Source organism: Thunnus albacares, chromosome 10 (genome assembly GCF_914725855.1).
Source record: "Thunnus albacares chromosome 10, fThuAlb1.1, whole genome shotgun sequence".
Taxonomy (NCBI): Eukaryota; Metazoa; Chordata; class Actinopteri; order Scombriformes; family Scombridae; genus Thunnus; species Thunnus albacares.
Window position 1 is genome coordinate 22,888,689 of NC_058115.1, and position 25,988 is coordinate 22,914,676.

At 39.8% G+C, this 25,988-nt stretch overlaps 1 protein-coding gene across 9 annotated transcripts in view; it reads right to left on the reverse strand.

Annotated features, from left to right (window-relative positions):
- The window catches only part of enox2 (ecto-NOX disulfide-thiol exchanger 2), a 188,213-nt gene that overhangs the window by 10,529 nt on the left and 151,696 nt on the right, over window positions 1-25,988 (reverse strand). For all 9 annotated transcript variants that reach the window (XM_044363290.1, XM_044363282.1, XM_044363283.1 and 6 more), the window contains 7 exons: window positions 19,626-19,832; window positions 16,772-17,005; window positions 15,098-15,310; window positions 11,367-11,473; window positions 6,577-6,691; window positions 3,828-4,015; window positions 1,397-1,537 (listed from right to left, as the gene is read on the reverse strand). In XM_044363290.1, the coding sequence (XP_044219225.1) occupies window positions 1,397-1,537; window positions 3,828-4,015; window positions 6,577-6,691; window positions 11,367-11,473; window positions 15,098-15,310; window positions 16,772-17,005; window positions 19,626-19,832 (1,205 nt within the window). The remainder of the gene's footprint in view (window positions 1-1,396; window positions 1,538-3,827; window positions 4,016-6,576; window positions 6,692-11,366; window positions 11,474-15,097; window positions 15,311-16,771; window positions 17,006-19,625; window positions 19,833-25,988) is intronic.

Genomic DNA, 25,988 nt, shown 5'->3' on the forward strand with positions numbered 1-25,988 from the left:
TTTGGAACAGATGGGGGCACAAGGGTGATTTTATGCTGCATTCACCTAAGATGCTGTCACTTCTTGGTCGCTTGAAACAGAAACTATCAGCTGTTAATGTGTTGACTTTGGCAGAATCTTTCTCTCCGAGATGGAAGAAAGATGTTCAGGTTTTTATTATTTAGGGAAATATCTATGTTTGAAATACCCATCCCCACTTTAAAAAGCTTATAAAGTTCAATAGAAGCAAATTATTGATTTTAACGGAGGTAATGAATGGTGCACTGGGTGGAACATCACTATCCGCGTCAATTTGGGGAGTTTAGTGTGAAACTAACAGGCCATGTAGTAAACAATTAAGATTTAGAAGATAAAGATACTATACTGTATATAATCAGTCATTTCCATTATTATTTCATTATTATCATAACAATTAAGTGTTTTCTCTATTAAAAAGTCAGGGAAATGGTGAAAAATTCCCATTATTAGTCCCCAGACATTTTCAAATTACTTGTTTTATCAGACCAACGGCCCAAAACCCAAATAAATGCAGCTTATCAGACACTATTAAAGGAAAAGCATCAAAACCTCACATCTGAGAAACTGGAAGTAGCAAATGTTTGGCATTTTTGCTTTGAGCTATCACTTTATTGTCAAAATAGTTTGCATGTTTCATTCATTACAAACTGTCTATGAAAGTTTTTCACAGTAATGCAGAACAAGGTTTGAAGGTCGCTGATTAACAATAGAAAAAAAAATGTTTTCTATACACAAAAGGATGATAAACAGCCCTTCAGATGATTATTGGTTGTTTTTCTGTGGCGCACACTGTGCCATAATAAAAGAAAGGGAAATCATAAACTATCATTTTACAGAGCCACTTAAAACTTGAAAGCAGTGATATTAACTTTTTTTTGGATGGGGGGGATTAGAAATTAAAGAGTCTATTATACTTTATGTTAAAAAATAATGAATTAAACTCCCTGGGAGGGAAATGGGAACAACAGAACACTGACTGAAGTTAGAAACTGTTTGTCTCACTGTGGTAGGCCCTTCGCTGCAGTGGTGATATTATAAAAATGCACCCAAAAAGCTATTCTGGGATATCTGATGAGCTTAGAAATAAATTCAAATTATTGAGTAATTTCCTCGACCCAAAACTATCATGTTCTGTCCTTTTGTTTATTGATGATTTATTTCTCCATTATGTTTCCTGCATTGAAACTCATCAAGAACTAATTTCTTTCTTATTAAAGTGCAAATCAGGGTGTGTTCACCCTCACTACAAAGAGAATAACCCAGAAATGAACTTTCCCACGAAACACACTTGGGAGATATGCTGGCTTCGGTGGATTCTTTCTCTTTTTTCGTTCTCAGAACACACACACACACTTTAATCAGCTTCGGTCACACTAACCTGCATCATGTGTGTGTTCTGCAGGTTCTGCAGCCCTTCCTTCAGGTTCTGGACTTGGTTCTTCAGCTGCTGTTTGTCCTCCAAACTCTTCTCCAGCTCAGCCTCCCTCTGTTTTAATTCTTCCCTCATTGTTAATAGTTGCTGCAAAAAGGAGAGAACGGTAAGCCGCTAATGCTACAGTGAACTAACTAACCGTGATGCAAACCTCGTTATCAAACTGCTCCGAAAGCCGAGGAACAATCAGGCATTTGTTTTATTAATATTTAGCAAGTAATCCTTACTGGTAATTACAACTTCAGCTCGATACAAAACACCAATTAACAACTGACATGAATTAAATCTTCAATAAATATTTCCTGGAGTGAAAATTGTTGTACTCTATTCTATCTCATGCTACTCTGTTTACATGTGTTGAAGAGGAGCAGTTTGCCAAATGCTTTGTTTATAAACACTCAAAAATTACAAATTACATATAGAAGAAAAACATTATGAGAAAATTAATACTCATTTGGGTTTTATCCTCGCTTTGGGTAACACAAGCACTGGCTTTTTGAGAAAGCTTTTGATGGCTAACAACTATGTTTATCTCCAGTTTGTCCTCTGATGTTATCTGCTAAACACAGATGAAAAGATTCACCTCCTGCTGTGTTAATTTCAACAAAAAGAGGGTCTGTGAGTCGCAGGGGGTCTTTACAGCTAGAAATTTTCATCTGCGCAACTACACGTTGAGTGCTTTTGTGTTGCACGCACAATAAATCACAAAGAGGTAACAGGTTGCCAGTTTATGCTGATAATATTTCATTGCAATTTGTGTGGCTGCGTGATACATGTGGACCGTGGCAAAGAGAGGTATCCAATTTCAATGTCTTCCAATTCATTTAATCCATTTACCTAATATTTTTCATAAACACACCATGAGAGATGCAAGTTGGAAAGGTAATTACTCTCTACAAGCAGAAATAAACAGCAATGCCTTAATGGATTCTCTAAACATAAAATCGATCAAACATTAATTTCCATTACCTGTGACACCTCGCTCAGTGAGGACACTTGACAAATGCGAGAATGAGTCAATTTAGTAGTTCTTTACAATTCAAAGGGTAGATTTAAGGGGTTCTGTCACTACAGCGGTAGTTGTTTTGAAGGTGGAAAGGTTGGTCATCCTGCAAACTAAAAATAGAGCAGCTGAGAAAACAATCTCATCACAGGGTCAATTTAGTAGCCATGGCGGAGCTTTTGTTAATATCATATGATCTTCACCAGCAGATGGGAGTTTTCTCAGTTGAAACGGATTTGCAGATGCTCAAATTTCCATTTCTTCCTTTTTTTTCCAGCACTTCAGGGAATTATTGTCCGGATATCGTGTGGATTTTTTTCTCTATCTGCTACTTTACATCATACCGTAAAACATGATCCAACAGCGACTAAATCCACTGTTCGTTTTTGGATTGTTTTCTCAGCTGCTGATTCCAGGGTCAAAAAGATCTTTGAACCTCAGCTAAAGATAAAGAAGTTTAAAAGCAAACTGTGCGCACGGTTTCTCAATTTTTGAAATATCAAAACACAAAAATGAGTATTCCTTTCATCATGATATTAACTATCATAAGTTTCTCAGTGCCTCCTCTTCTTTCATGTGTTTGTACATACACATACTATAGTATCCTATACACAGAGACATGCATACATCTATGGCAGTATTTTTTATTTTCAATTTATTGATATTTGCATCTTAAAGTACTGTTCATCTTCAAGATGTCTACATGTCATCATGCTAGACAATGAATCCATCTTGATAGTGGTTTGTGGGCTGTGTAAACACCTGGAGCAACAATTAAAATAAGTCCAAAACTTTATCATTCTATCTCTGAAACATCTGATATGTTGGAAGATTGAAAATGGAAAAGTGAACAAACTATTTTCAAAGAGAGAGAGAGAGGGAAAAAACACTTTTCTTCAACTCTGAATAAATGGTCTGAAATTTGTTTTAATGGCCTGGGGTTTGTTCCAAGAAGTATCTGTGTGCTGTCAGACTCACAGCACACAACCCTCCAATCCCAAAGTAAAACCCATTCCAACAGCAAATAAGCTTTCTATAACCAGAGTAAACCTGAAAATATTACATTTTAGCTGCTCTTCACACTAACAGCTGCTCCAGACAGCTGTACTTTTCTACTTGTTCCCAGACAGCACTTGGTTTTCTTTTTAAGTGCTGGATTATGAATAAATGACAGCTGACTTTTTCATCTTGCATGGAAAATTCAATAGGGTAACCTGAGTGACATTGTTCTTAAAAAGAACCTGGTGGAGAACAGTAACGAAGGAGGAGGAGGAGATTAAACTTATTTTTGGACAGACAATTGGAAAAAGTGTCTCTAAAACTCTCTCTCTGAGTACGTGTGTGTGTGTATGTGTGTGCATACACAAGTGCTACCTTCTGCATGCCTTGCAGAGCCTGCTGTAGGAAGCTGAGCTGCTGAGAGTGTGTGTTGTCCTCCTCACTCCTGATCGGTTGGTTCTTGCCCTGTTCTTGTTTGAGCAGCTCCACCTCGTTCCTGTAGGCGTCCAGCTGGCAGCGCAGGGAGTCATTCTCCTCCTTTAAGGCCTCTGCTTGGGAAACACCTACAGATTCATATACATAACATACAGAGAACAGTGTGGAATACTGAGGTTATTATGGATTATCACCGGGTCATCTCACTTATTCAGTTTGCACCTCTGTTCTCAGGTTATCCCTGACCTAGCTCTTTTGTGGACAGTATCTATTTGAAGGAAACTAAATATTGAAGCTTGTATGTGTGTTACACAGTTATTGAATTGCTCCTCAGTCACTTGAGTGAGAGCACAGACGAACTGTTAGGCGTGAGCAGTAACGCAGTAAGTTCCAAGAATAATGGTGAAAGAGAAGAGCTCAGTTTTACTTTAGCAAATTTCAAGCATCTTAAAACACAGAATGGGACGTGTTCTCCTGATAGACGTCTGCTGGTAAAAATGTCTCTGCCCGATCCTACAGGACGGAGCGTTTCAGAAATATGTCTTGTAGCATTAACTCCCTGAGTTTCAAATCTGACATACTGTATATCAATGTAATATTAAATATCAAAAAAAATATCCTTAGGTAGTATTAATTAAGAGTTAATCACTCGGAAATTAATCTAATCTACTTCATCAGGATGATGTGCATGTGGTTTGATCAGGCTTGATTGACAGTAGCCTGGCAACATAAGAAAAAAAATGCCACAACTGTCAACACATTTTGATTTAAATGTTGCTATATTCTGTGCACTGAAGTATGCAACACCACCCCTTTCTATCTGAGCCTCGCCGACTTCAAACAAGCGAGAGGAGCACTGACAAAAACACAAACACAAACTTTGGCAGAAAATTGTGTATTCATGTGTTTCCGTCACTTTTACTAGTAAGCCATTTGAAAAAAAAAAAAAAAAAGGCTTTCAGGGCCTAAAAAACATCCAGAACAAAAGGGCCCAAAATTTCAAGATACAATCATGTCAAACAATGGGGACATTGTCAATTCAATATTCACTCCACAACCCATGATCAAACACAGTAGATTACTTTAAGATGTGATAATCCCAGAGTATTTTGTCCAATAGCTCTCTACTGGACATTTGACCTGACCTATTGAGCAAAGAGAGGAGACAGTGGGAGTTATTATATGAGACCTGCTCAGCGCTGGAGATGTCCAGTATTATCAGCTCTACTCTCCTCCTGTGGGCCTTGAGGGAAAGCTCTTTGGGAAAGTGCAATACACTGACTGGACTGGGGAGATAAGCCCCATCCTGTGTGTGTGTGCGTGTGTGCATGAATGCGTATCTGGTTAGGTTTTTGTATGGGTGTTCATGAGTGCTGCCTGCAGTCTATCATGGACAACCATTGGCAGCGTTAATGAACTCTTGCTGGGTGCTTGTCTATGTGTGTGAGCACACTGTGTTTGTGTGTACTTTTCTCCCAGCAAAATGAAGGTTTGAGGTGAGCAGAGTATTGATCTGAGAGCCTCATCAACTTGGTGTGAGGGGATGTCAACCGCTTGGCCAGATTCTGAGCAATTCCCCTTCTGTTACATAACCGGCAGCGCTATCGACCTGCAGATATCCATGAGTGTGCGTGCACACACATACACACACACATACACTTACCAGGCATACAGTTACGCACACAAGCAGTTTGCTTTCTATTCTGTACATGAGTCAGACGCAAAACATTGATTCGTTTTTTAAGAGGCTCTAGTCATAACACAGGTGTTTTCAGCAGGGCTATCTGACATCTCAACATGCCCCTTTGCTTAAAGGTTAGTGAGTAAAGGGGCTGTAACAGTCAGCCTGTTAACACAAATACCAAGAAGTGTCACATTAACACCTGTCACCTCAGCCAATCCTGCAGCATCGAGTGAAGTGACAGGTCTTTGACAGCAATGCTAATTACTGATCGCTAAATAACAAGGTTGCAAAAGAGAAGGGGCTGAGCTGACGACTGCATTTACATACATTTGCATGCTGATTAGAGAAGCTGTCATATTAGCAAATGGCAGAGATCAAAATGATTAAAAGGCAAGAAGAAAGAGTACATGAAGAGAGCATAACAACAGGCAGGAAGGCACGTGACGTAAGATGAGAGATGACCTTACATGTGGTGGTAACTGTTATAGCATGTTGCCCTGGTGACTACCGACGACTTAGGGGTTATTATAATTGGGGATTAACAGATTAGCTGAGCCGTTACTTTTTCTTGCTTCGGCAAACACAAACAGACTCCTTCGAGCAAAAACCAGAAGATTATGGCACTTCAGTGGTACCCCAATCTGAAATGAGCTGGCAGCTGGCAGGTGTGAACAGATTCATATACACACACTCTTATGGAGCTGTGTACATTCACTAGAGTGGACTCAGGTGGATGTTATTCGACAGTTATGTTCAAAATCAACCCAGTAAAGCGTGCGTTATGTCAGCATCTTAATATACTCTGAATGTTTTTTTATTCATGTGGAGTTGTCACATGGTTGTCAGATGCTTGAGGGATGATTACTGTCATTTCAGTCAAACACAGCTGTCTCTCTCAGTGACTTAACGTTGACTGTGTTCATCCTCTGGAGATCTTGATCAGTGTATGGGCCTGTCATGTTGACAGAAGTGTTGTACTGTGAGTATGAGCATGCATATGCATACCGGAGTCCTCAGAGTCCTTGCTGTCAGGGGTATCCTCCATGTCATCATCAGACATCTCCATCTCCTCCTCTCGCCTGATGCCCATCAGCTGCTCATTGTGCATGTTTCTAATCTCCTGGAAAACACAAGGAAAAGAGTGGAGAGTCAAAACTGCAAAGACTTTTAGGAGGTGCTGAACTAGTAGGAGTAGGATCATCAGTGTGGCACCTCTTTGTTAATATAAAGCATTAGTTGTAATGAATACTAATGAATACTAATAACAGATCAGCAGAGAACGAAGGAGTGTAGATGAATAAAGATGAGAAGGATGATCTCAGAGCTGGGGCTCAATTCCTCCTCAGGCACAGCAAAAGGGCAGATGGTAGCAAAAATATAGCCAGACCCCAGTTTTGTACTTAAATGTTCTTTTTTTAAACTTTTTTTTACTTAGAAAAAACAGCATATTCATGCAGCTACAATACATGATAAGTATACAGCAATGACAACCACAGCCACTGTCAAAACATCACATACTGTAACTTCATGAGATTATGATCAAGAACGACAACACATGTCTCGGTGCATGTCTGTTGTTGTTTTTTTTTTACATCCCTGTTTTATTCTAATTGAGCTCACATCTAGAAACACTAGCAGTAACTCTAAATCACCAATTGTTTCCGTTTCATTTCATCCTCACAAACAGTCTCACTAATGACTACATCTGTCCTGAGACCAGTAGCAAGAAGCAGGTTTCAAAATGGTTTAAAGGTGAAGGTTAACCGACTGAATTGGATTGGCTGTAAAAGAGATCATATCGTTCAGGTCTATGCTGAGGGACAAACAAACAAAATCCTTGTGATACATTTATACACAATGGACAGTCCACGCATGCTTGGACCAGAAACAGACATAATGCCAATGAGAATCTGTGGTTGCATGGGCTTTCAAACACCATTCAGCTTGTGTTTACCGTTGAGAATATGAAGTACATTATGGTAGTACACAGTGTCTCCTTGAAAAACAAAAGGTCTAATGCTAATGGAGCAAGAGAATGAAGAGCACAGCAAACTGTGCATGAAAGACATAAATGGACACCCCTTTTCCACTCAGAGGGTTGAAGGTCACAGAACAATGTCCAGCAACGCAAGTAGACCATGGACATTGATGTCAGGGTCAGACATGCACATCAACATGGGAGGCTCATAGAGGTTTGAGAAGTGAAAGGGGAAAAAAAAGGATACACTGATTGTTTTATCAGAGCAAAATCCTATTCTCTTTTTCAAAATACTTTATATGTTCAAGTATTTAAGGCCTCATGCTCTGACAGGCTGATGCCTGAATAGAAGTTTGAACATTTTATCACACTAGAATTTTATGAAGAGACAAGCAATAATAATGAATTATTGCTCCGTCACGAATGCTCAAAAAGTGAATGAAATGGAGCCCTACAATAAGTCACCTTATATAATAAAATGTTTATCATTAAATTGATTACCAGATATCCTCTAGTGTTAAACCTTTATCACATCTTAGAAGAGGCTATGCAGTACGATTCAGCAGACAAATCAAAACTCATCAAATACTGAGAGGTAATAAACCAATAGTCTTTAAAAGATACATATCTCACCTGCAACGTCAAACTGGCTCATTTATAGTTATTTAGTTATTTAAGTTGCTTTATGCAATGAAGTTCATTTCCTTGTTAAAATGATTAGATGTGAGATTTTACTATATAACGGTAGATCTACATAGAAAATATCACTTTACTCACCTTTAGTAACCTTAAATAACTTATCAGAGCCTTGCTGAAGCCTATTTCTCCCCTTGATTTATGCCAAACACAACTATACACACAAGGATAACACTCACTCTACAATTCAAACATGAGTAGGTATTGGGACACACAAGTACAAACTGTATGTATAAACAATTGTGAGAGAAAGATACATGAGTGCTTTATCAATAAAATATTCACACACACAAAAAAAATACTCCTAAAAAAGTAAATGGAGCAACAAAAAAAAAAAAGAAGCTGCCTAAGAGTAAATAAACTTACAACCATCTGTCAGCTGACGTTATCAGCCTGAGCCCACGACAGAGGTCAAACAGGTACTCTACACACACAAGCACATGCAGACACACAACCATCTGGTGTGTATGGAGCACACTGTGCGCACACATATCCACTGCAAAAACACACAGACACACACACACACACACACACCACATAAAAACATTGATAGAGTGAGGCAGCTGTTGTCTGATTCTGCCTGGGAGCTGCAGCTAGTCAACACCGTGGCTCGTTCCTCCATATTTCACCTCCAGGCCAGAGAATCATACTGAATATACAATATGACAGTGTGAAACAGGCTGCCTTTTTGATGATAAACTACCCCTGAGCAACTGCACTTACTTACCTATTCTCTTTACACTGGCCAGTGGCTGCCAGTCCTATACATTTCAGCCTCTGAGGCAGGCTTGTGTATCAATGTTAAAATAAACCTGGATTAAGCCATATTTTTGATATTGAATCAAATCACTCCATGTGGTGTGAAAGAACTACCAATTGTGCTTTAACACCAAACTCTGCAGCTTTTCTGACACTTGTAGCCCATTATTTTGTTTCTCCGACCTTCACACAGAATCTATGTTCGAGCATCACCACTCTTATTACCCCCTCATATATTACAAACGCCAGCAGTTTCCAGTACAGGCGAGCTGAGTGCACTCTACCAGCCCTGCAATAAATGACAGAAAGCTGAAGTAAACAAGTCTAGCAAGCCAAGAGCCCCTGATGTTCTTCATTAGTTCGTGGAAACCAAACCAAAGCTAAAAAGAGAGCAGTATATTGAACTTAAATTCATTAATTTGCCAGAAACATGACTCAGATGGGATGCTCAGGTCGTTCTGTGACTGCTGCAAGTATAAGAAAACAACTGTTTGCTAACAGGTTATATTTATTTTTGATTGATTTATGAGGTTGTTTTTGGCCTCCTACTGGTTTAAAAATGTTTAACACAGTTTTAAACCTGCAATTTTTGTCTCAATTTGTTTCTTGTCACACACATCAGTTTTCTGATTTTGGGCTAATTCCCTATTGTGTATTAATTTATTTAAACCCAGACAGACAGCTGCAGAAAGATTCAGACTTAACTTGGGCCAATGCTGAACCAAGAGCTTTGAGTCTCAGTGACTTCATCTGTTTGCTGTTTGCTTCCTCTGAGACACACAGACACCAGGACACAGACACACACACACACACACACACACAGACACATACATATATACACACACAGCATCTGTGATGTCACTTTGAATGACAAAGTCTAAAGTCGCAGTGCTATTATGAAGTGTAAAATAGCTGGAAGAAAAAAACTACAAAGAATGTTTGAACCAGGAGTTCATTTAAAGGATTTTTTCCTGACAATATTTTCTGAATGAGGACATATTTAGCAGCAGAGTAACCGCCTGAAGGGGTCTCTTTCACTTGCATCTATGGCCATGCTGTACTCCAATAAGGAGTGTACTGCAGTCAGTCTGAGAAGAGAATGGACAGATCCTTGAGGCCTGATGTAAACACACTGCTATCCACATAATAGTTTAATACTTCCTGGTACAGTGTGCAGTATATATATATATAAGAGAAAGTGATTCTCCAGTGACTAGGTTCATGAGAGACCGTCAATGTCTGAGCAGGGGAAGACAGCAATACATAAATGGTCTTTTCTGACATCAGACAACCAGGCATGTACTCAGGCATTTGCATGTAAACATGCATCATCCAGTGTCTTACTTACTTATCAAGTGTGTGTTAAGAGACTGCCACATAAGCTATTGTAAGTCTGATAAGTTCTAACAAACAGTTGTTGCTACAGAATAGTAAAAGTTTCAATTTTATTTGACTATTTTCATGATTCTGCAGCAAATCTGAACAGTAGAGCGATAGAGATCATTTTGCTTTGCAACACCTACCTTTAAAAAGAGGTTTTACAAGTTGATTGCTGCTTCTGCTGTGTGAGAATCTGTTATTATCATGTGCGTGCATGTCTGTATTAGCCTCTAAATTACACCTTAAATCACTTGTTTTTCATACTGAGGTTCAAAGAAACTTACCAATCAGATATGATCATATATGGTCCATTAGACCCAGGACTGCACCACACTCCAGAGCCCTCCATTACATACAACCCATCATCATGCTAATTAATGCTCCATTTGGCAGAGAGAAAATGGTGAGCAGATAGTGGATGACAAAAAAAAATGTTAGAGTCGAAAATAAATATGGTTTTACGCGTCAAGATGTTCCTCCTCAAATATCTGCTCATAAATTTGGAGACTGTTTTTTGTAAATGCAGGGTAGAAGGTTTATACAGATTTACCTGTGTTCTGGACACCCTTAGAGATGGAAAACTCACCCAGCAGCTTGTATCCCTTCATGGGGGAGAGCAGTGGCGGCAGCAGGGGGAGGAGGGGTTGGGGGTAGGGGGAGGGGCAGAGGTTTGGACCTAGGTGTGTCTGGATCTTACAGGGGCTGGAGTGAGCAGCCACCTGTCCTGTAACCTGACTTCATTGAAAGTACTTACTGTCAGATGGAGTCTGCTCTGTTCATCTCTGATATCACCTATTTTTTTCTGCTCTTGTTGAACTTTGAGTATCATGATGTAACCCTAATGCAAGCGCTCTAACTATCAATAGAAACATATAGAACTTTACAATGAGTAAGGAGGGAGACAGGTATAGAACAAAATGGGATGAAGTCTAATTTTCCATATATCATGTGAACAACAGAATAAAAATCAGAGAGTACCAACCTCTGTTTGTTTGCGCCACATGTCCAGGTTCTTGCGCTGAGCTTTGGAGAAATGGTCCCATGCCTTTTGTTTGGAAGCAGCTTGGAATACAGACACAATCTGTTCAACTGTGGCAGGATGCAGGGAAGGACCAGAGACCATCCAGAGACAGAGAGACAGAGACAGAGGGCAGGTGGGAGGGAGCAGAGGAGTGAGAAAGTGGAGTCAACTAGGGATGTAAAGAACTGTGTGTGTGTGTGTGGTGTGTCTGTATATATGTGTGTGTGTGTGTGTGTGTGTGTGTGTGTGTGTGTGTGTGTGTGCGTGTGCGTGTGCGTGTCAAGCCTGTGATCTATTTACCTGCAGATGCCAATGCATCATCTTGTGGATGGTTGGTCAGATAGCTCCCACATGCAAGGACTTCAATAAATCATACATTCTTCCAACATACTTAAATTATATATGATATACTGGTTTATACATATATGCGCCTTGTCCCCTTTTAAGACTGCAGCTCTGCTACATCTGACTTGATGTTAATTAGCCACGCCACAATCGTGTAAGGACGGAAATGTCTGTCAATCCACCACCTTGGTCAAGACTTAAAAATCTCCAAAACTATTAAATGGTAGTGCTAAATGGTAGCTAGTGGATTGATTGTCATAAAATTTGGTATGGATATTAATGTCCCTCTCAGGATGAATTGTAATAACTTTGGTAAACCCCTGACTTCTTTCTAATGCCATCATCAGAACAAAATATTACCTAATACCTGCTAAAGATCAGCATGTTAACATTGTCATTGTGAGCATGCTGACGTGAGCATTTAGCTCAAGGCACCACTGTGCCAAAGTAGAGCCTCACAGAGCCGCTAACGTGGCTTTAGACTCTTGTTTAACATTTGTTTAACGAGGGAAAGTTTGCTAAGCAACTGGCATCTGCCAAAAATAACCTACTTCACGTCAGCCACTGTTGACCACTGTGCAGCTCCACTACAGCAGTGGGCTGTTAAGAACCTTGCCCAAGGACACCTTGTTGAAATAATACAATGTTCCTGATTTACTTTCTCTATGCAAATTTCTCAGATTTTAAAGGAACAGCAGTAACCTTCAAATCTTATTACTGTAGTTAACAGTTCAGCTGTAACTGCAAAATGAAAGTGTAGAAACTTAATACTGGGCTGAGTTGAGCTGAGCTGAGCAAGATTTCTTTGGGTCAAGGAGTCTTATTAGGACCAGACAGCACAACCCACAGCCCCTACATATGATGTATATGATGACAGCTTCTCTGGGTCTGTACAGTCTGCGACAGACTCTATCGTAGCCGCAGATATCGATATAGTCATTCCCCTCCAAGCTATCTATCTGCTATCATGTAGGTGGTCATGGAGGACTGTATGGGTGGTCTGTGTATCCCAGAGGTCCAAATGTACACAGGGGGGAGTCAATAAGACCACCAGCTAAGTGTGTATGTGTATGTGTTTGCAGAGCAGTGAGAGAGAAGAGTACAGGGATCAATAGCATCTTCCCAGCTCCCTGTAATTTGATGGAGCAGATCGATAGTGAAGGCAGAGAACAGAGAAAAGTGTACAGACAGACTTTCTGGGCTGTGAGCTTTTATGTAAGTATACGTATATATATGTATTTGTATGTGTGTGTGTGTGTGTGTGAAATCATTTTTGTATTCTGCCGGTTTTGATTGGGACCATTTCTTTGGTATAAAGTAGTTCAGATAGAAATTGTTCAAGGTACCGCCTGTGGATTATCCTTCGAAAAGATGACACATTGTTTCTGGGAAGGCAAGATACTTTTGGAAGATACTTTGACGTTTTTAAATTAATTTTTTGGTGCTTTGAGCACCAGAAGTGAAATTCTCTGCACTTTCATTGTATAAGTGCAGCAGCAGAAGATTGAGAAGCCAATATCTCAAAAACTGGGCACATAAAATAAAAAAAAGAAAACTATCAGCATGGTTATGCACCACTAATGATTAAGTGAGAATATTTTTTTGTGACTTGGATGAATTGGCCCTTTAAGGTGACATATTACATCATATACCCCTCACAGACCTATGTGGACAGAGGGACAGGCAGTATTTATTTGGTATGGAGAGATTGTTGTTTCCAAGTGTAAAACCTTCTCACAGGAGTCCTGTCTCTGTCTTATCGTTTATATGACTAGCAATGCACCAAGAGGAAGGCTAAGTCATGAATAGGAATGTGTTTGTGTGGGCTGAAATTATGGAGGGCAGCTAATACAAGGACAGCAACTCTGTTTTTCTCTCTGGCTTATACAAACACACACACACACACACCCACATACACCTATCCTTTTCTACATTTATTAACCCAATAAACAAAACAAAAAACAGGGATTTTCAATTCATGTTCCTAGTGTGTTTACATTCTATTTAACATGCGTGTGGTGATATCTGGAGACAAAGTGCTGCAGGCACTGGTGTAAATCAACAGCTGCATAGTCAAAGCTGTCAAAGGTGGGCAGGAGCAGTATACATTGCCTTTGGCCTTTCATCAACTTAAATGAGCTAAGCATGCATTTACTGTATATGTTTAGCCTCCACTGTATTCATGTGAGGCTGCTTACTATCTTCATCTGGAGGCAACCTGAATAATATTCTACTCCAGTCCTTCTCTTCATCCATGAATGATAGCATTGGTACCAGTATTTTTCTTCCCTTTTAATGTTTATATATAGATATAGATCTTTTTGTATGTTGGAAGTAATGACAGAAGTCAGAGAAGTAAAAAGTGTGCGCCCCAGTCATAAAATCCTCTTGCGTGGCTGCCAGCCGAAGTGTTGGTCACACTGGACGGCGGTAGAGGCATTTGTACCAGCATCTGGTTCAAAAGTAGTCGAGCTGACTTTTGCCTCAGAGCTGAGAGTGTCAAGACAGCGAACAGAAATGAGTCACTCGGCTCTGTGTCACTTTGTCCTCAGTTTCCATCACCCTTCTCTATTTCCATTAGTTATTTTTGAAGTTCTGTGATTGTGAGACAAGATTGTTTTGTAGAAGTTCATATCCTGCCATGCTGTTATCCTGCCTTGATCTGTGTACAATTGACACAGCTAAAAAAAAAAAAAAAGATAAGTGCAATGATTCAACTTAGGGTCTTCTTGACTCGTGATTTGAATCATCAATGTTTAGGGGTCAGGCCTTATATAAACAATAAGACAGTTAGCAAAGACATTAAAACTTACCTCTAAGCCATCTTTCCCACAACAAACTAGCACAAAGTAAGATTGCGCCTGAGAGACTATTAAACTCAATAACCTTTATATCCACCTTGCTTAGGTATTTAAAATACTGTGCAGACATGCTCTGTGCACCACGTGAGCATTCATGAGGGGCTGTGAACAAAATTATACTTACTGTTTTGCAGCATTCAGCACTTCAGACACAACAGTCTTGCTGGGATTTTGACTTCAATTGTGAAAGCCTGTAACCTACAGTATGTTTATGTTGTGTGTAACCTGCAATATGTTTATGTTGTGTATATCGCTCTATGATAGAAACTTACACTGAACCAGAAACTTGGCCAAGAATGGATTGACTGATTCTTATTCTCCTCCTGCACATATACTGCACAACAAGGACTATTCTAAATGTATTCTCATAGTAAACCTTAAATGAGTTCCCAGTGAGAGCGATCCTGAATTTATACAGTATATACAATACATACTCCATTATACATTCAAGTCTGTAGTGTGTGTGATTCAGAACGTAAGACTCACACTGAGCCAGTATGCCAGACAAAGCAGTCTTGAACTTGTCTTTGGCCTCCTCCATCTCCTTCTCATGCTGACTTTTTTCGGCCATCAGTCGGCGGATGTGGCTGTTGGAGGACTGGATCATGGAGTAGAAGTTGTTGGCGTTCCTGCGATTGACTTCGCCTCGTTCCAACCAGGTCAAGAGCACACGCACTGCGTCAGGAAACTTGCAGTCATCTGGCAAAGATGACAAAGGAGGAAGAGTGAGGTTCTATACAGGAAAAAACATCCTCCATGTTCAGTCCAATGACATTTAAGGTGTTGAAAGCAACAGCTGGCAAGATGAAAAAGGATTAATAACAATAATAAACCTTGCCAAAGTAAACATTTCAGCCATAATATAAATATAAATGAAATAAGGCTGTAAATTCAAAACCGTAGAAAGCAAGAGTTTTCATTTATCAAGTTGAAAAGTAGACAAAGTAAAGTTAGAGTTAATATAAGCAGCAGAACACTGAGCAGGGATGAAAAATAAATAACACATAAATAAAAGGACAGGTGAACAAAGAGACAGCTGGGCTGTTGGAAGAAAAAACTGAACTGTCATACACTGGGTAACATAAAACATCAAGGACCTCGATGACACCTGACAAAAAAGGTAAAAAGACTGGAATGAAACCCTTTTTAGGCAGTCTCGGTAAAAATTTCCTCTGTGAGCTTCAAGTCATCAAAAGGAGGAACTGGGTTTGGAGTACTGGAATAAAACCGGCATTGGAAAAGGTTTGAACCCTTTTTTTCCCCCTGTAGGTGGAAGATTCAGGGAAAGAGTAAACCTTAATCTGCAGCAAATAGCCGGGATGTGTGTTTTCATAACAGCAGCCCAAAGTGATCAGAAACAAATCTTTGGCCAAAACAGCACAATGTTAGAGTTCTTTACACCAGGGCCAAGAAGGAAGGACCGAAAAAGACGCACAGATGGTGGAGTGTGAGAAAGTCACAGCCATTTTTTTTATAAATCGGGCAACTGTGACTGAGACCTGGAAGTGTCATTGCTCATTAGTGAAACAAGTTTGTTCAGCCAGAAACTCAGCGGAAAGCGGAGAAGAGGGGAAAGGAGAGCAGAGGAGGGAAAATGGAAAGGATGAGCAGAGAAGAACAGAGAGTGCAAAGAGGAGAGTAGAGGAGAAAGGACAAGATAAGAGAAAGGAGCATGTGCTGAGGGGAGAGTAAACCGATATATCATGTTCAACAGCCTTTGTGTAACGTCTGCTGAAAATAAATTCTATGAATTTCTTAGCACATCAGAGAACTGCACTGTCAGTTTTACCAGCTGTAGTTAAGGACCATTCCTGTAAATCCTGGTTGCCCTGCAAGCACACAAACACACACTCACACACACACACACACACACACACACACCCACCCACCCACACACAACTGATCCATTACTCTAAATATTTAGTTTGTGGTTTGCATGAATTATGATAGCACCTCTCCATTTTCACTCCTGTTTGCTCATAAATGATGTGACAATTTGTGATATAAACGCTCTTAAGTTAATTAAACAAATGATTTGTTTCCGTATGGTTCAAGGTTTTACATTTTTATGCAGCTCTGTTCATTTGGTTTGTGTTATTATATCATGCACAAATTATATAGTACATGCTTTATACTTTGCCAGCATCCATGTCCACAAACCTTTGATCTTGTCTCCCAGCTGGCTACACTCATGCTCCGAGTAGTGGACGATGGGAGGAGGCGAGGGTGGCCGGAGACGGTCCTCCTCCATCTTGCGCCGGTGCCGCTCCTCTCTGGCCAGCATACGCTGGTGACACTCCCACTCATAGAGGTCGTCTCTGGCCTGGGCGAAGTCCACGTGGAGACGACCAGTGTCTTTTTTGTCTGTGCTGGAGCCCAAACGGATACGGTAGCCTAGAGAGACGACAGTGGAGGGATTAAAAATGGAAACAAAAAGATATGTGAGGAGCTGGAGCACCAAAAAAAAAAAAAAAGTAAATATGATGGGGGAAAAGCAGATGGGACACCAGGGAACTCGCCAATTAAAATGAGGTAATCTGTCTGCTCAGACAGTTTGATGAGATTTTCACAGTATGTTGTGTGTTCAGCAGGTGCTTAAATGCCCCTCATTTTTTTGAGACTTTTTTAAAAAACTGCATTTAGCTTTTTATTAGATATTTGACAGTAGAGAGCAGTGTGTGGAAAGAGAGAAGAGGGTGACACGTGGCACAGATCCAAGACCGATTCAAACTGACAAAGTCATGGTTACGTGGTTTGTACCAGGATGCCTGAGTGCATCTAATTTTTTGACAGCTGTCAACTTCACACATCCCAATCACATGTGAGTTTCTTCAACTCTGCTTATTTCTCAGTGATTTAGCAAATATATATAATAATCACTCACTCAAAGCCTCACAAAAAATTAAAGAACAAAAATAAAACATTTTCAATTGGGAAAACCATGTGTCTTTTAAATGCAAATTAAAAACATGGCCAGGGGCATGAAGTTGATTCAAGTGAGCAGCAAGAAAGACAAGAGGGAGCAAGAGACACATGTAGAGACACAACAAAAGGTACGCAAACGAGTATTACTCATTACTTTGTGGGGTTTCTCCCTGAGTCAATTGTGAGACATTTTACATCACCTTCCAAAAATTGTATTTAGACCATTAGACAGAAAACAGAGTCAAACCACTGAACACTGTCTTTATTGAGGTCTAACTATCAACCGTCACTCTCTTTAACCTCGTCACTACTGATTTTGCTTGTTGGATTTCTACATTTCAGATGATAAGTGTTGCTGTAGGGTTTTGTTGACAGGAGGCCTGCATTCTTTTGTCAATACACAAGAGAGACTAAGGGAGACCAATTACCTCTTTAGTGGCACTGAAAGACCACAATATCCCTCATTACCCCCTCTTTTCCACACTACTTCCCTCTTATGCTAACTCCTCCTTACTCAATTTTCACTAATGGCTGGTTTGCGGATTTGAAGTGAAATCATGCCCATTTTGTGATTTAATTGGTTGAAATGATCAGAGTGTGTTCAGCATGTGTTTGGGTACATGTGTGTGAGTGTGTGCTCTAGCCAAACACCGTAATGATGCCCAGTTTGATTCACTGTGACCCAACACACCCCTCATCGCAAGAGAGGGGGGGGCAGTGGTGGATGCCAGCACAAACAGGAAAAGAAATGAGCATGAGTTTGGGGGTTTCTACTTCAGTCTGGTCTCTCTGCTTCAGGCTCCCAATCTACCACTACTTCAATATTTCATATGAGGAGATCTCAGTGTGCTGAGTGTGTGCCGTTGCTGGGAACTATGTTTGAACAGGGTGTGTATGTGTGTGTGTGTGTGTGGGATATTATTTATAGGAAAGCTACACAGCTCTGTCATCTGGCTAATATATGGACCTCAGCTCCACATCTCACTGTAAGAATAGAGGCAGAAGAAATCACAGGATCTCTAATTCAAACTCATTCTTACACACACACACACACACACACACACACACACACACACACACACACACACATACTTTCAAATGCATGAACACACACTTAATAATGCCGAGGATACTACTGAATTGGCTGCTGGGTTAAATGGGTTTTTAAAAGTAGGAATATATGGCCTGCAGTTTGCACGGAGAGATTTAAGACGACCGGGCTCTAGAGGCTGCTGTGAAAATGAAGATAAGATAAGAAACCATAAGCTGGTGTTACATGGTTAGTAGCTATGCTTTTTTGTACTTAATGGTCATTTATTTCATTTGTTATGTGAGCCTCTAGTAGGCTGTAGTTGAACTCATTCCTCGACCATGTCTGGTGTCTTAACTGATTTTTCTAATGGTTAACCCAGAACAGTTGTGAAGTGAGAGGAGTCACTGTTTCTGGAAGTATTCTTCTTCCCTGCTGTGACGTTCCATTTTAAAATTCTCTTTTAGTCTTCTGAATGGTTTAATGATCATATAGGCTTTGGTATGGCTGCCAGTTTTAATTATTTCAACACTGTTTATAAGAAATAATATTTTTTGTGTAAGTTTGGTATGACAGATGGCTCTGAATAATACAATACCCATGAGTCTCGACCAGTATTGCTATGGAGAGGAGAAAGCTGCAGCGAATGCAAAATACTTTATTGTTGCTGCTTTGAACAAAACACGCACGTCATAGTTTCTTACTGAAATGCACCTTGTGAGTCATAGTAACCTTCTCTGTATCTATTCTGTTTTTAAAAACGCATTCTTGTACCTTCAGCTTGTTATCGAGGAACCTATATTTTCTTTTCTTCAGTTAACCTTGTACTGGTGATTTTAACTGAGAGAGTTCAATGTCCATTCAAGCCGTAAAAGTTCTCCAACCGTGTGTCATGAAATGAAACTGTTACTTTCAGATCCAGGGGTGCTGGAAATAGCTTCTTCACCTCTATGTATTCTTGCTTGACATTCATCTAAGTGGCAATTCAACTGACCGAAATACGCTTCACACATAAGCACTTACAAAATGATTGAAGGTTTTATGATTGCAACAGCTTACCAGACAGGAAGAGAGCCTTGTCCACAGTGAACTCCTCGGCAAATCTGATATGGCAAAAGTTCTTCTTGCTTTTGCGGATGGCGGTGATATCACCGCACTGTCCGAAGACCTCCATGATAAGCTGCTCGTTCGCATTCTCTGGCAGACCGCCGACAAACACCGTCTTACACCCTGGAGGGCGTTCTCTTGTGGCTGGAGGGGGAAGGTCTGTACAAAAGTAGTGGAGCAAAGGAGATGAAATAAAGTTAGGTGTTGAGCACATTATGGCTGGACTGACAGATAGATGAATAATAGATGAATAACCAAAGCAACCAGTGAAGCTAAATTTAGAAGATGAATTATGCTCTTTGAAAAGCTGAAAACAATATGTCCCATAGCAGGAACATCCTGTTATGATTAAATCGTAGCTGGAAATCATTGGCGCAGACCTGAGGAGAATTTCTGATTTCCTGTCTTTTGTTTTTACTCAAAATGAAATATGTGTGCCTGTATGTCAATAAAAGAGACTCTAAATAAAAACAAAGTTATGTTATCTGAAAAGGAGGAGGGAAAGAAGCAGCTGCAGAATTGTAGCTCCAATCCAAAAATACTATATTCATTTAATTCTTACTTTAAACACCAATATTTGAATAGCACAGATTCAATTAAGAACAAAAGCCTGGGTATGTCAAGACATCAAACAAACAAAGTAGTAAACAAAACTAGATAATAGAAAATAGGCAAATAGCTTTACATTTACAAGCCAAAGCACCATAAGGACACCCGTACAAACAGGAGCTGACAGATCCATTAAGACATTTAATGCAAACAGCACACTCCAAAAACCTGCGGAAAAAATACAAAATTAAACCATTTTGTCACCTAAATATAGGCCTGTATGATAAGGCATCCAATCCCAACATAATAGCAGATGAAAATCAATGCAAATACATAATATTCACAAAGCACAAATGTCAAATCACAAGAGGAGCCTGGGGTCAAATTCCAGATTGAGGCTGAGAAGAATAAAGGGCCAGGTCACAAAAGATTTAAAAAGAAGAATAAATCTGTATAAAATGCGATTTAAGACTTTGAAAAACAAACCGCATTCTGGTACTTGATGCAGCAAAATTCAATTAAGTCATATTTAAAACATAGCACTTATGACCTAAAAAGTGATAAAGCTCAATGCATGAATAATAATAACTTGGAGCAATGTGTTCAGGTCGTTTTTTGTTAGATAAATGTTAATATCAAACCATTCCATGCATGAAAATGAAATCCTTTTGGCCATAAAGTGATTGCAAATCCTCTCCCTGCATTGTAGAAATCACTTATTCAACACAGAAGAGTGTTGAGTGATCTAATCTCCAATAGATCAGGCTTCTCATCCATGATGAATGTGATTAGTGTGGTCTGTGAGGAGTGAACCAGCTAATCAGTGGAACACTGTGGATGCTGTATTTCTGGATGTCTGCTACAAAGGCCTCGCATTCACTCTTATCAACAACTCCACTGTAGACATTGATACTCTGAGAACTGGGATTGGCCTTGGTTGGATACCTGAAGAGTACAACGAGGGTCTGGTTGATCAACTCCAAGTGGAGGAATTGAATTATTGTGGAGTCTTATTCAAGTGTGACAGATTTGAAGACTAAGTATTGGTTTGGTGCGTACTTTGCATCAGACTGTGGTCCTGAACAAAGCCATAAACAAAAACTCTAAATTATCTGCTTCATTTTAATTCCAACCCTCACCTTTAGTCACAGGCTTCTCAGTAGAGTGTCTGGTCTCATTCTACATTATAAAACAAGGAGCTCAGTTATTTGGGAAAATCTTGGTATTGAGCTGCAGCACCTTCACGTTAGAGGAGCCAGCTGATGTGGTTTGGCTACCTGTTAAGGATGCCTTCTAATAATATAATATTAAATAAAGCAAAAAACTGGAATATGTACAAAAAGAAGAGGAGTTAGGTAGATATCAAGCAGTGAAAACATAAAAATCCGAAGTTAGAGTTTCCTTCTGGCAAAAAAATTTCATTAACTCATAATCCTCCTGCTGTCAAAGCTCCTTGTACTGTAAGGCTCTACTGCAAAGACTTGCAACAAAACCTTCCAGCTAAGAGCAAACCAGCACTCTCTTACATACACAGACTACCACTATACGAGTATATATATATGAGATGGACAGAAAAAGTAAAGGTGGTGCTGAAAAAGCTTGCGATAGCAAGAAAAACCTTTGTTGGCAGGTGCGACAGAGAGTTCCAAATTAAATGACCTTTTCGGTCCACAAGTGGCTGATGGTGGTGATGGTGACGATGGGGAGAGCAGTGAGGAGAGAAAAAGGGAGCATTGCAGCAGAAGTCAAATGTTTTATGTTGTAACTAAAAAAGTTTTTAAATTGTCATAGAAAGTTTGTGGTATTTTGTTACTTTGGCTGCAATCAGATAACTTGTAATTCGCTAACAGGAGTTTGCAGGAGTGAGATAATTTTGTGATCCTCTCAGCTACCTGCTGTGCTACCAAATCCCACTGTTAGGGACATTTTATGCAAATGTGCTATATACAAGATCCAGATGAACTATTCATGATTTCCTGATTGAATTACAATAAATACATGATATCACACAATATATTACTGTATTTGTGAATCTTCCCACTGATTGCATTTTTATGCAAATTAATCAAGCAGGTGAACCTGAGGCAGAGAAGCACAGAGAGAGGATGGAGGGCAGCTTTTGCAGGATATGTGTGAGCATGCTGCTGGCACACAGAACTTAAAAACAAATTTTTTTGTTCAATTCTAACCCGATGCCTGTGTCTCTCTGAGTAATTGAGAAAGAAACTTCAAGGTTGATTATTTTAAAATGCAGACGGAAAACCTGAGGAGAGAGAGAAGGAGAGTGTGGATGCCGGGTCCAGAGTAGAAAAAAAACAGAGAAATAAACATGAGGGAGAGAATGCAGAGAGTTCAAAAACTGCATTATAAAGACTATATGGTGATTCTAATAACTTGTCCAACTTATTAACATATATAAATATTAGAAACACCTGAAAATATAATAGTTACAAACTACAGCCTCAAAAAATACCACAGTTGAATCTGACAGTGTGGACAACAGCTAAAAGCTATAGGTTTTTCAACACTAATATTTATTTCAGGACTGAACAGATTGGATTGCATTATAGTTTTTCTTTTTTCTGGACACTCAGTGAGGGTATGTTTTCGATCTTGGGAAATTAGCATAATGTATTTTGAGACATTATAACTAATAAGCTGGTTGATGTGCTTTTATTTTGAGACATCACTATAAACGGAGGCTGCTGCAAAGTAAATACGCCTGCTGATTCTCAGTCCAGCCCTGTCTGACAGGACTGCTGTGTGTGGCCACCCACTGGTCTGCTACACAGGTCATCACCATCCATCACCTTGACTGGCTAAACTCATTTTTATGGTCTGAGGGCTGCTAAAGGGAGGAGGCTTCAACCCTTGAAGGACTGTTACTCAGAAGATAAACTACATTTAGACACAATCAAGTAAACACATTTAGTGCACTCATGTCATGCATGAACCTGCGCACATGGAGATTTATCACATGTAAAAACTGACATTATCAGTACACTCACACACTAGGACCCCCCTGTCTTAGAGACTGCTTTCTGCATGAGTACATTTATCTACGGAGGGACAATTTTACTGAAAATACTCCACCTGACTATCAAAGAGAGACCACTGTTCCAAAGTATTTACAAACCATTAAAAAAAAAGGTACTATTACGCTTCAGCACTAATAGATGAGTGGGAGAAAATGGCGGGAGAGTGGGTGGAAGAGGGGTCAAGACTGAATGGGGAAGGTTTGACTGCAGAAAAGAGAGAAGGAAGCGACAAGAAAAGAGCTTGATGAGGATGTACACTGACGGTAAGGTTATTCACACTGAGGAGATGGAGGAAGTGGGAGAGCGCTCGGGAGCTGGGGGAGGGCCGCAGGGTTGTTGCTGCTCAGCTAAAAGGTCAGTCAGAGCGGATGCTGCACGTGGTGTCAGGTTGAGTGTGTGCAGCTAGAGGGTAATGACTGCTTGTGATGGACACCATATGCAACCTTGTTGCATAGATCCAACACTTTCCCTGTGATATTAGCTAAAAGCCTGAACGCAGGTATTATCAACACTTTGTTTCCCTTTGTTCTTCACAGTGTATAACTCTCCAGACTGTGTATCATCTGCATTCTTAATACATCTACCATGTAGTAGACTGTTGTATCATTGATATTACAGTCATTTTCAGTAATGCTACACAGAGGAATTTGTGAACATTTTTCATATGCCATTACAGTTTTATGTAGGCTCCATCTAGTTTGCACCATGAAATAATGATATGCCTCTATCATCAGTGACTACATTTACATGCACACTAATATTCCATTATTATTCCAAATATGACAATATTCCGAATTTGATATGGGTCATGTAAACAGCATATTCTATTTGGATATTCTGAGTTAGGCCTTATTCTGAGTGTAGCATTTCCCAATTAAGACATGTGGGATATGCTTCAGCATTCAGAATATGCATCTAAATTGAAGTTTTTACCACAGTTTTTACCACAGCACTCGGCCTCTTGCCCGTTTATGGTCAGCTTTGTGTGTTGTAAACAAACCAACTGGCCAACAATTTGCAAGGCTGGGATAGAGATGCATGATGGGCTGGTTGTGTAACGCACCCCTGCACAGGCAAAATGACATATGCTGGAGCAGGAAGGCAGACAGAGGAGAGGAATGAGAGGAGAGTGGAGAGCTGTTCAGGGCGTGCTGGAAAAACGGAGCGGACATTCTCCACAACGGGGACGGAGGGGATTGGTTATTATCCTGACATGTAGCCATGGACTGACGGTGATGACTCGGTGTGATGCACCAAAAACACTCAGCAGTGTAGTAAACATCATGATCATGGGACAACCTAGGTACTGGATGTGCCTGTAACTATAAATTTACAATATCAGTCATTTCAATATCACTTATATATATCAGGCAGCAGCTCACTAATGTTTTTCACCTCGCTGGTTTACTTCCCTGCCTGCGGAGATCTTGTGATTCCTGTTCCCACTGAAGCAGAGAGAAACCCTGAAAACCCTCTGCATGTAAACGGGAATATTAGTGGAATATTCATTTTTATTAGCCATGTAAACAGCTTATTAGGAATGCTGTCTTTTTCGAAATAAGGGCAAAAACCAGAATATTTTGCACATGTAAATGTAGTCAGTGTTCCCCTCCCATTCCCTCGCCGGCCCTGTCATACTGTGAGGCAATGCAGCCTTTGTGCAAGAGATGCTAAAAAGATAATTTTCTCAACAATAAAACTCACTTCCAGCCATATTTTACATCTTTTGTGATGTGAAAGGCTGCTTAAGAAGTTGATATAACTAGTAACCTGCCTAACAGCTGATTTCATAAAATCTGAAAATAATTAATGATAATCATAATAGAATTTAGCAGATAGCAGTGCTTATTTGATAAACAGATTAAGTGTTTATGTAGGTTTTATTCCTAAGGGTGCAAAAAGCTCAACAAGGCATTCTTTCCATCTGTCCATTTTCTGCAGCTTTCTGCAGGTCCAGGTTACGGTGGCTGCAGAGGTCCCCAGACATATCCCAGATGCCCTTCACTCCAGCCATGTCCTCCAGCTCCTTGAGGAGGATCCTGAGTCATTTTCATGTCTAGGTGGGATACATAATCCCTAAAGCATTTTCAGAATCTGCCTCAGAGTCTCCTTCCAGTTAGACGTGCCTAGAATACCTTCACAGGGAGGCATCCAGGGCACATTCTGAGCAGATAACTGATCCACCTTGACTGCCTCTTTTCAATGTAAAAGAGTCCTTCAGGACATCCCAGCTTTTCATCCCATTAACATGAACCCAGACACCAGCCCAAAAAAAACAAAAAAAACTGCTTGCATTCTTGATCTCAGTCTTTCAGTCACTACTCACAAATCATAACCCTCAATCAGGCATGTGATTGGCAAAGGACAAAAGAAGCAGGGCTGAAGCACTGGGGTTACTTAACCATATAAATCATTTATTAAGTATGTATTGCTAGATTCAGGTTCCCAAATTTGACAATTTACTGCTTTTCTGTTGTGTTAAATCATCATAAATTTCTGTCAGTCAGACAAAACAACCAGATCAGGACAGTTTTCTGACATTTTAGAGATGATTAATTGTCAGATTAATCAATGATGATAATCTTTTGTCCCAGCTCTAATCAGATTAGGATTATATTCTTGATTAAATTATTAGTTGTTCAGTCTGTGCAGTGACAGAAATCAGCTAAAAATGTCCATCTCACTTTTCTTAAGAGTCTAAAATGATGTTTGAATGTCTTATTTTGTC